The 12,484-nt window shown below is 36.9% G+C and overlaps 1 protein-coding gene across 1 annotated transcript in view; it reads right to left on the reverse strand.

Annotated features, from left to right (window-relative positions):
* SPAG16 (sperm associated antigen 16) overlaps nt 1-12,484 on the reverse strand; it is a 1,240,018-nt gene that overhangs the window by 281,972 nt on the left and 945,562 nt on the right. Inside the window, exon 15 of the mRNA XM_007959961.2 lies at nt 949-1,075. Coding sequence (XP_007958152.2) covers nt 949-1,075 — 127 coding nt within the window. The remainder of the gene's footprint in view (nt 1-948; nt 1,076-12,484) is intronic.

Raw genomic sequence — 12,484 nt, forward strand, 5'->3', positions numbered from 1 at the left:
ATGGGCTCAAGTATTGCAGGAATTGTGGGGCTGGCGCGAGATCGGGCAGTGTTTCGTTCTGCTGTGCATGGGGTCGCTATGAGTCAGAAACGACTCGACGGCACTTAACAACAACAACAACAACAAAGCCACACCTTTGTTCTACCACAAATAGATAAAAGATTTTTTTTAATTCTCAAAAATTTAAACAGATTAAAACACAAAACACACTTTCAAAATAAAAGTTACATTATTCAATAACAGAGCCAAATTATTTATCAAGGACATCATTAAAGATATAGATAAAACTGTATTTTAAATTTTCTAAATGGGCAGTTGGAAGCATTGTGTGGTTGTTAACATCAGTTTCTACACTATTCGTCCTTGGCAGGGATAAAATATTTCATTTGATTTATAATGTTAAGATCATTGTGGGAAAAATGCTAAACACAATCAAATAACGTTAAAGCATGCAGAGCAGATCATTGCAATAGTAAGAGGAATACACATTTTAAATTAAAAGCCTAGAGAACATGGAATAATTTATTAAATGATCATGAGACTAACACATTCCACTAAAAACAATGTCTCGAGTTGTCTTTTTGCCAGACTTTTTTCTGTATTGTGCATTGCCAGGTATTTTACCTTGAGAAAACCCAACTGACTTACCTTGGATGATGATTCTTAGGGTTGTGGTTCCAAGGCTTTGCAAGGTATTGGCTGGAGCCTATGTTATTTATGTTGGCACACAGTTATACTAATGATGTATATAATTCTTTCATGATATAACATGATATGATATGTAATTAAACATGATGTAATATACTGTAATATAATGTTCAGAGTAGAAATTACATAGGGGCTCTGGTGGCACAGCAGAAATCACATTTAAATGGAAACAGAAAATTGTTTCCAAACCAATTTTTAATTGTTTGCTTGGTCATAAATGTTAAACAAAAAGGATCCTACCTGTTGAATCAAAGTTCACCTCATTTCCAGGACTTGGACCTATATCAATGGATACAACTGGTAAAAGCTTCCGAAAATCCCAAAGTTTTGTAACCCCACAGGCATCACAGGAAGCTATCATGTGGCCCTTCAAAAAAATTAAAAAAAAAAAAAGAAGGTTATGTGTCATCTTGGCTGGATCATGATTCTGAGTTGGCTTCTACAACTGTCCTGTGAGCCAACAATCTGCCATTTTGCCTACTGATCTTGGATTTGTTTTCCACCAAAGTCAGCAGCCTGTTATACTGCCTGCTGATCTTGGGCCTGTCAGCCCCTGCAACTGCATCAAAAGGGAAGTGTTTGATCCAGGAGTTTGGGACTTGGCAACCTCTATAACTGTGTGATGTGTGAGCCATTTTCCTGTGTTTTGCTTCTCTAGAGAACCTACCCTAAGACAATTAGTATGTATATATACACAAATGTACATACATATTGCATATGCACATGTATACGCACACACACACACACACACATATAGTGAACCACAGAAGAAATGTTTGAGTTATTGTTCTGGTTACCTAGTGCCACTCTGACAAGAATATACCATGAATGGGATGGATTGAACAAATAGGAGTTTATTCTCTTACAATTTGGAGGCTTTAAGTCCAAGTTGAAAGTGCCAGGCTCTAGGGGCTGGGTGAAAGCCCCTCAACCTTGGGGTCCAGCTCTGCCTCCTGCTCTAAGCCCATTGAAGCTAGAGATGTTTCTTCACTCAGACTGCTGCTGGCTGCTGAGGCTGAGAAGCCCAAGGTTGACAAGTAAAGAGGCACAGTCCCGATGTTACCAAGCCACATAGTAGGCCATTAATTTATGTGCATTGTAAGTCCCAAGGTTGGCAGAGCATGGCAGGCTGCTGAACAACGACATGGCTACATGCAGGTTCCAAGTGCCATAGACCAGAGACTATCCCCAAGGCTTCTCCTTATGTACAGGAAGCAGACCAATCCCAAAGGCAGCCACTCAGCTGCTTGTGGTAGATCCCACCAAGGAGTTGATTGCCTGTCTCATCATAGGAAATAACTACCACCAGCTGTCCAGCCACTGAACCAGGCCCAGCCAAGCTGCCCTACAAATTTAACTACCACAGTTATGATTTTATTAAATTCACAATGTTTCTCTAATGTATAAAATTTTTTCTCCTTGTCTTATATATAAAATTGTTATAAAAGTTATATTCTAAATATAGAGGATTTTATAATAAATTCTGCAGGATAATATCTAGGGAAGCATTTTGATTATTCTAATTATATGTTGTTGTTACGTGGTGTCGAGTTGGGCCCGACTCACAGTGACCCCTCCTTGGTTTGCTGAGGCAGTATCACTACAGAAGTAGATTGCCCAACCTTCCTTCCAAGGAGTGGCTGGTGGGTTTGAACCGCCAGCCTTCTGATTAGCAGTCACGTGCCTTAGGCACTACGCTACCAGTTGTTGTTGTTGTTGTTATGTGCTGTTGAGTCAGACCGACTCATAGCGACCCCTCCTTGGGTTCTGAGGCAGTATCACTATGGAAGTAGATTGCCCATCTTCCTTCCAAGGAGTGGCTGGTGGGTTTGAACGGCCAGCCTTCTGGTTAGCAGACGCTACCAGAGCTCCTTTTAATTATATAAGAAGATGTAATAAAACAAAAATATATATACTCATGTTGCTAATTTGTGTATATGTACACATCAGATATGTGATCTACACATTAAAATGATGTTGTTATTTTATTGTTAGGTCCTGTTCAGTCGGATCCAACTCATAGGGACCCGATGTACAACAGGATGAAACATTGCCCGGTATTGATATTGTTTAATAATTTCAACATTTTGTTAAAACTACAGACATGAAAACTATAAACATAAATAATTATACTAAAAGTGACTCACACTTTATGTTTGTAATTAGTGCTTATAATTTATACCTCAGATGGAGGAAAAATAAAAGCAGAGGTAGAAAAACAAATGGGTTCAAGGTGAGGAGAGTTTTTATCAGGGCTGGTGGGATGACTGGGGCCAGGTAAGAGTGATTACAAGGAAATGGCACTTGTGGTCTGTTGGGCAAAGTTCCCAGAAATACTTGGACTTGTTTTTTTGTAGAGAGGGAAGGAAGAAGATAAATGGACAGAGAGCACAGAAAACAGAAGGAAGGGTATATGGATTCAATGGTATGGAAGCAGCGGCTTATATTTTTCCAGTATAGAAGTACTAGTCCCAGCTCATCAGTCTGGAGCTCATCATCTGTCTACACTCCTCTTGATGGCCTCTCAGGGAGATGCCTTTTGAGATTTTACTTCATGTCAGTGACTAGGGATGAAACAGAGGAGTAAGAAGGCTTTCTGTTCTACAGCAACTCATAACTGCCCTCATTTTCATCATCCTATCATTTCATTTCTTTGTCTAATAATCAGTGGAATATATAAGTATTGGCCAAATCAAGTCAATGCTTGTTATTAATACTTGTAGTAAATCCACGTATCATGTCTAATTCAATATACATTTCCCATTCAGCTCATGCTTAATTATGTTAAGTCCAAACCATCCTTTCATTTTCTTCCTAAATATTCTAAAATGTTGAAGGTGATAACTTTTATTGCATATTTTTTTTCCTTTTTATCCTTTTGACCTAGCTCACATAATTTTCTCATCTACTCCTTGATTTTCATCTTTTATGTAAAAATTGCACATTCTGTTTTACAGTTCAAGGGAACTCTTGTTTCTCCCTGAACACACCAGTAATGAAACAAATGCCCTTAGTTTTAAAATTCTATAACTGTTGTCACTGGCAAAGCAATACAGCAGGCTTATCCTCAATCTAATAAATGGGATGTTTGATCTATTTTATTACTTAAAAAGAACATGAAGAACTTGGAATTTGTTCAAATATGTAAACATGTATTATAAGAAATCAGTGATTTTAATTTTCAGAAAAGGAAAGAATAGTACTAAATATGAGCAGGAAATATTATGTTAGAAATAAAAGAAAGAAATCTGTCCAGATATATAAAGCCTTCAAACATCTTTCAGAAGTCACAAAATGGAATATATTTTTTTCCAATATTGAGGACGGAATTGATGGCTTTCAATCACAGCTTAATTTGGGAGTACCTCTCACCAAAGGCAGATTACGGACTTAATGGTTTTTTCTTTATTATTATGAATTAAAAACAATCTTAAAGTATGCTTTATTCTATTGAATATTAAATTTTTGGGAAATGCTCTAAAATATGAAAAAAATAGACTCAATTTGCATAGGAGAGAAATGATTATTTAAATATTTTTAATTTTTCCTCTCTCAATATTTGACACTTTGCTGCTGTCAAATGATAAGTGTGTAATAGTTTGATAATATTAAATAATGCTAGCCAATATTTATGAAACGCTTTTAATGTACCAGTGTTTGGCTGCAAACTGAAAAGCTGACAGTTTGAGCCCACTCAGTGACTCTGCAGGAGAAAAGACCTGCTTCTGTCAAAATTGCAGCCAAGAAAATCATGTGGGGCTACTCTGCTCCATCACGTGGGGCAGCTATGAACTGAAGAGACTTGACAGCACCCCATAACAAAATGTGCACAAAAGTTTACTAAGTGGTAGAAATAAGTGTGTGTATAGATTTGACAACTGGAAGATGTTTAGTAGTGAAAAGATAGTCTAGATATACTCCCAGTTAGCTGGGTAAGGCAGATCCAGTGTCTGTCATAGTGCTGTTGTGTAGAGGAGCTTAACAAATCATTGTTAAACAAATAGATGAAGAATGATTCTTCAAAGTTTACCTAGAAGTTTTATGTAAATCCAAGTGTTTACATAGCAGGCTTGAGGCAAATGTTAATTCTAACCCTGTTGGTTTTGAATCACTTAGGAAAAAAAAGAAAAAAAAAAAAAAAAAAGGAGTTAAAAGATACAGAAAACCCAGAACCTAAAACATAGAATATCCTCAAGACCTTGTATTCCACCTGCTCCCACCTCAAGGAGCCATGTGTGACTTCATTCTATAGTGCAGAGAAAGAAAGTAGAACGTTGCTAATTAGAATCGACATTGTGAGTTTTCAGGGATCTGAAGATGGAGAGGGGTGGGAAAGGAATTGGTTGACAATCTGGGGGAAAAACCAAACATTCTTTCTAGAACGTGTAACAGGTAAGAAAACAAAGGCAAACTGTTGTTGTTGTTGTGCTGTCGAGTCGGACTGGACTAATAGCGACCCCTTCTCGGGTTTCCGAGGCGGTATCACTATGGAGGTAGATTGCCCAACCTTCCTTCTGAGGAGTGGCTGGTGGGTTCGAACTGCCAGCCTTCTGGTTAGCAGTCAAGTGCCTTAGGCACTACGCTACTGGAGCTATGGTTCAGCAATTGACCAAAACTCAGAAAGATATATTTCAAAGAAAATGTTGTTTAGTTTGGTTTTTGATCATTTGTTTGTTTGTTTGTTTGTGACAGACACAACAGTGTAATAAGCTCAAAGTGAATAAAAGACTCAAGAGCTTTGGGAGCCACTCTAAAATGTGATTCCAACTGTGCCAAGGTACCACTATTAATGCTGAGGAAATGAAGGTATTAGAGGTGCCTGCATAGAGAACACTCAGAGAAGTTCAGATTCAGATCTAAGGCTGTCGATTGTAACACTGGGTCCCCAAAATCTAGCATAGTTCCTACTACATGGTAGGCATTTGATCTTGAATATGGAATTGAATAAATGAATATTAAATGAATCTCTGGCAGCACCATGATAAATGGAGAAAAGATTGAAGTTGTTAAAGATTTCACATTACTTGGTTCCACAATCAACACCAATGGAAGCAGCAGTCAAGAAGTCAGATGAGTATTACATCAGGCAAATCTTCTGCAAAAGACCTCTTTAAAGTGCTGAAGAGCAAAGATGTCTTTTTGAAGACTAAGGTGTACCTACCCAAGCCATGGTTGTTTCAGTCACCTCATATGCATGTGAAAACTGAACAATGAATAAGGGACACCAAAGAAGAGTTGCTGCATTTGAGTTGTATTGGCGAATAATAAAGAAAGTACCTTGGACTTCCAGAAGAACTAGCAAATCTGTCCTAGAAGAAGAGCAGCCAGAATGCACCTTGGAAATGAAAACAGCCAGACTTTATCTCTACTTTGGTCATGTTGTCAGAGGGACCATTCCCTTGAGAAGGATGTCATGCTTGCTAAAGTGGAGGGTCAGCGGAAAAGGGGAAGGCCATCAAGGAGATGGATTGACACAGTGGCTGCAATGATAGGCTCAGGTATAACAAGGGTTGTGACGCTGGCACAGGATGGGCCAGTGTTTCGTTCTATTGTGCATAGGATTGCTATGAGTTGGAGCCAACTCAACGTAACCTAACAACAACAACAACAACAAAGAAATATCTGTCTCAAAATCAATGTTGACTACATATGATTAAAAAAGACTTGATTTTCAAAAATAGAAATGTTAAATAAGTTAAAGCTCAGAATTTCTTTGTTGGAAACATAAGAATCAAATAAATAGCACAAGTAGAATTTAGCAGTGGACAGAGGATACCATTGAGATGAAAATGAAGAGTCACCATTTTGGTTGCCCTAGTTAAGTTTCTCCACCTCCAATTTAAAGATCATTTAACAGGATAAACCATATTGAGATAAAAGAAAAACCAAACTCACTGCTGTTGAGTTGAACCCAACTCTTAGTGACCCCTCCTTGGTTTCTGAGGCAGTATCAGTATGGAAGTAGATTGTCCAACCTTCCTTCCGAGGAGTGGCTGGTAGTTTTGGACCTCCAGACTTCTGGTTAGTAGTCAAATGCTTTAGGCACTATGCCACCAGAACTCCTCATATTTAGATGAGAAGTTAATTATAAGTTAGAGCAGAACAATGCAAAGATCAAACTAGCTCCAATTAGGCTTTTGAAAGCATATTGGAGAAAAATTCAGCATTATGTATCAAAAATCACAAATATTTTCATACTTTGGAAACTTACAATACTAATTCTAAAATGTATTACAAAGTTGGTGAAAAAGTTATTTGTAAGTTAAAAAATGGAAACAAGTAAAATCTGCAGCACTCAAATGATGAACAAATAAAACTTCTGTTGTGGATTCAGAAAACTGTCAGAGGCACCATTCAAGCAAATGATACCAACAGCTGTAGTTAGACAAGTAGACTGCTCTCTCTCTGCACAGTGGTTCCAAGCATGTTAATATAGTATAGAAAAAAAAGGAAGAAAAAGAGGAAACTAGGATAGTAATAAGGTGATTTATAATTTAATTGAATAATTAAAAGACTATTTTTATAGACCTACAGTCTATCTTAATACAAGCATATAGTTTGGCATTATATAATTTTCAAAAACAAGATTTACAACCTTGCATATTAATATAAGTTTTGGGGTTAGGAAGCTATTTTTCAAATAGGTTAAAAAGTCATATAGTAATAATATTTTCTATTTATATCTTTATATTGCATGGCAGAAAAAAAATAAAGAGGGTCGTATTTTATTATGGAAACATAGAATCAATTGACTGTACTTTGGGTGTTAATCCTAATGAGGCAACTAAGTTTCTTGTTTCAGTACTTTCTTGTTTCCCATTTTCTTTGAGAAAGTCAATTTACACAACATCTACATACACAAAATATATTTAGATCCATGCCATTTATACCTTTCTGTAAAGATTCTTCAAGGCTGAGCACCAGCATATTATAAATATCTCTGTGTGTATGTATTTTCTTTCTTAAAGAGTTATAATCCATGATAAAAAAATTAAGTGAATAATTATATATCAACTGATTTACTATGCACACATGAGAATGTCATAAACTATTAGTGCAGGCAACTTCTTTATTTAGCTATGTGTTCCCATGGTGTAGAATAACACATAGTAGATGTTCAATAAGTAATTGTGGAATGAACACCAAATGAATTTTTATGAAGACATTAAAATAACAATTTCAGAAACAATGAAAGACAAGGAAAAGCATTTTCCTATGGTTATACAGAAGACATGGAGGAGCAGTGGTAAAAGAGCACTGCAAAAGAGGCAGGGAAGCTGCATCTTCCGACTTCCTATAACCACCCAAGAGGAAGATAGAATTGCCATCAGTAGTGCAAGGCCAGACATGCTGCGAGGCCAGACATGTTGCCTCCCTCCAGTCCTTTCATCTACCCTGGCACCAACCATTCCTCCCGCAGCACCCACCACCTCTCTGGTGGGTTTGATAATTCACTGCAGTGGCCACACAGAACTCACAGATTATGGGGTTTATTAGGGAACCAACAGGCTACACTTCAGGTTCAGAAATGCACTCAGTCTCTCGCAGCCAAGTGTCTCACTTAGCAGCCAGCAGTCTCTCTCTCAGCAGCGTGTGTCTCTCATGTCTCTCTCAGCAAGTTCATGTCTCTCAGGAGGATGTTTCTCTCAGCAGCACATCTTTCTCAGCCAGCAGTCAGAGAGACTTTTTCCACCTGTTAGAGGGCTCCTTTAGAGCCTGGCAGAGTGGCCTAACTAACCAATTCCAACATCAGAATTCTATACATCTGAGAGAGAGAGAGCAAACTTCCCAGAAAATTATATTGTGCTCCTCTCAACAGAAATACCCCAGGTGGATAACTTTAACAATCAGGAGCTACTCAGTTTCTCACAATAAATCCCACCACAGAGTTTACAAAGCTTGATGGCTAAAATAGCCACACTATATAATTTACTACACCACAAGAGCATAGCAGGTAACCAAAAGATTAGTGGTTTGAATCCATGGGTGAAAGATGTTCTGTAAAGATTTCCAGCCCTGGAAATCTTATGAGACAATTCTTCTCTGTCCTACAGGGTGGCTACAACTCAGAATCAACTCAATAGCAGTGGGTGGGTATGGTTATACTGATTAATATTATATAATATATATAAATATTGAATAGGGAAATAATGTTTTTAAATGTTGCATATTTTTATAATGGGGAATTATGAGTAATTTGATAAATCCCTTAATGTTTTAAGTGAGTAACATGAACAGTAAAAATAATTAAATTCCTCAAATAAAGTCATTATATACATTTTTAGAATTAATTGCCAAATACATTAATTTTCAATGTATGAGTCTTTGAAAGAGACACAAGGAAAACATACATTTTCATAGTATCTTATAGTTTTCAAAATGTCCATAAATAATGTCACAGTTGACACTGTCAAGTACATGAGCTTCAAACCTAAAGCCTACCTCACAATATGCAGCTAAACAAAATCTAAAATAATTAAAGAAGGTTTGAAGGACTTCTGGTCAAGATTTTCTTAAAAATAAAATGAGACAATAAAAAATAATAAAAGCTAACACCACCAGCCACTTCTCAGAAGGACGATGGGGGAATCTACTTCCGTAGTGATACTGCCTCAGAAACACAAGGAGGGGTTGCTATGAGTGGAGTCCAACTCGACGGCACATAATAACAACAACAACACTAACTGGGTAACTACTATGTGCCACTCATGATAACAGACATTTGTATACATACATATGCAAATAGAATGTAATTCTCAAAAAGGAAAAATAAAAATTTCTATGGAATAGGTTGCTATTATCACCCATATCTTATGGATGATGAATTTGAGCCACAAAACATGTAATTAATTTGCCCAAAGTCCACATAGTTAAAATAGGAAGAGCCAGAATTTAAACCAGTTTGGTTTCAGAATTTGCAATTAATGGCTAAGCTATGTCTCAAGGACAAAGTTGAGCTAATAAGTCACTTTTAAGAGTATAAGATGATCAAAGAGCTTGATGAAAGAACATAGGAAATCAATGACACAGACACATCTACACAAATTTTCATTGCAATTTAATGAAATATCAGTCAAAACCACAATGAGATCCTACTTCACACCCAGTAGGATGGTCATTAAAAATAAATAAATTTTTTAACAAAGAAATTAACAAGTGTTGGCAGGAGTTTGGAAAAATTGGAACCCTTGTACATTGTAGAAATGTAAAAAGGCCCTCTTATGTGGAAAACAATGTGGCAGTTCCTAAAAAGTTAACCATAGACACATCATATGACCTAGAAATTCCATTCCTAGGTATATATCCAAAAGATTTGAAAGCAGGGACTCAAAAGATACTTGTACACCAAAACTCACTGCAGCATTATTTACAATAGCCAACATGTGGAAATAATCCAAATGACTACCAAGAGATTAATGGAAAAGGAAAATGTGGGTATACATAAAAAAGACTATTATTCAGCCATAAAGAGAAATAAAGTTCTTATGCATGCTACAACATCAATGAAGCTTGCAAACATTAGCTGAGTAAAATAAGGCAACCACAAAAGGGCAAATATTGCATGATCTCAATAATATGACACACCTACAATAGGCAAGAGAGCTCTGGTAGCATAGTGCCTAAGGCACTGGACTGCTAACCAGAGGGCTGGAATTTCAAACCCACCAGCAACTCCTCGGAAGGAAGATGGGGCAATCTATTTCCATGGTGATACTGCCTCGGAAACCCAAGGATGTGTCACTATGAGTTGGATCTGACTCGATGGCACATAACAACAACAACACAATAGGCAAATTCACAGAGATCAGAATTTAACAGTGGTTACCAGTGGTAGAAAGGAAGCAGAAAGGGGAGTCCTTGTTTACAAAGCATTGGATTTGTGTTTTTGGTGATGGAAAATTTAGCAATGGATATTGGTAACTATTGCAGAATGTGACTGATGTAATTAGCTAACTGAAGTGTAGACATGAAAAATACTGAATTGCTAAATATGTTATCTATATTTTTGCAACAATCATAGACTTAAAAAGAATAATAGTAAATATGCTCATTAAAGAAAAATGAAACATGAAGACATGGCAGAAGATAGTGATGAAATCATGGGCCTTTGGGTTTTGGTTCTGGAAGCACCCCTGGTCATTCACCTTCTTCTGTATGATAACAGAGACTGAAAGGACTTGTGTCAGTAGGAGATAAAAGTCAACATATGCCATAATGAGGGACAATGTAGGGTTTTCTGACAAAATGAAGATGACAAAAGTTGTCTAATGCTGTTTGAAGCTACAGTTTTAATGAAGCTGTATATTTAAGGAATTTGGAGTTAATACACTGTTCCACAACCTGGAGCTGAACCAACTCATCTGCTCAGTGGCTGGATCTGTGCTTTCTATCACCAGAGGACAAGATTCCTAAATCATAAACATAAAACCTGTTCTGGGATACTGTGAGACTACTGGTTTGGGAGACCTGGGACAAAGGAAATAGCAACAATATTGAAAGCTTTGGAGTTATAAGATCAAATTGTGAGTAAGAGAGATTCCTTCAGAAGTAGATTGCCCCACCTTCCTTCTGTGGAGTGGCTGGTGGATTTGAACCACCAACCTTCTGGCTAGCAGTCAAATGCCTTACGTACTGTACCACCAGAGCTCATTTAGACATACATTAGTATACCCAAATTCATCTCCCAACTTTATTGATGGTCTAAATGCTTTTATTTTTTTTTAGCTATATGTGCTACAAACTTGAGGAATCTCTTTGTATAGTGTTGCAATTCATTAACTCTTTCAACTTTGTCTAATCTAGTGTATTTTTCTTCACCCATTGTGCCTTTTTATTATGAATGACTGACTAGCTATTAATTTATCATCTTTTTTTTTCTAAAGTCATTTGAAACTGTTATTGTTTCGTTTCTTTCTCTTTAAGGATTATTAGTCCTTCATTAAACTGTTCAATACTCATCCTTATTTTCAGATCTTTTTCAATACTCTCTATGATTTTAATAATCTAGAATAATTGCATCCTTTGGCATGGACTGCTTTTATTAGCATTAAGGAGCTCTTTTGGTGCAGTGGCAAAAAGCATTCTGCTGCTAACCAAAAGATCAGCAATTTGAACTCACTAACCACTCCATGGGAGAAAGATGAGGCATTCTGTAAAGATTTAGAGCCTTGGAAACCCTACTGAACAGTTTTTCTTTGTACTATAGGGTCACTATGAGTCAGAATCAACTTGATGACAATGGTTTTGGTTTGGTTTTTCAATTAACTCTTGGTATCTATACATATCATGAAAGCATCTTTTGACTAGGCTAGGGGAATGAACCTCTTTTTTACTTCTCTTTACCTCTGTCTTAGAAACCCAGTGGGAGCTGCTATGAGTCAGAATCAACTCGATGGCAGTGAGTTGTTCTTTCTTTTTTTTTTCAGTTTAAAAGATGTTACAAAAGAAGACAATGTACAGATAGATTGAGGAGCAATAGCCAAAACTATTCCAAAATAGTAGGAAGGTAAAACTTTTCCAAAATTGAAGAAAGATATAGTATTAAGAATCAAAGTGCCCTCCAAGCATTAAGCACGGTGCATAAAAATAAGACCATAACTAGGCATGTTGTAATTACAAATCTTAACAAAATTGGTGAAGAAAAATGATCTGTAAGAGGAAAAAGACAGATTATCTGTAAAAGAAAGAATCAAATTGCTAATAAAAGTAGCTGTTAGGGAGGCGGGGCAAGATGGCGGACTAGGCAGAAGGATTGCACAGACCCTCTTCAACAAAG

Source organism: Orycteropus afer, unplaced genomic scaffold (genome assembly GCF_000298275.1).
Source record: "Orycteropus afer afer isolate SDZICR_OR568_19922 unplaced genomic scaffold, OryAfe1.0 scaffold00002, whole genome shotgun sequence".
Taxonomy (NCBI): Eukaryota; Metazoa; Chordata; class Mammalia; order Tubulidentata; family Orycteropodidae; genus Orycteropus; species Orycteropus afer.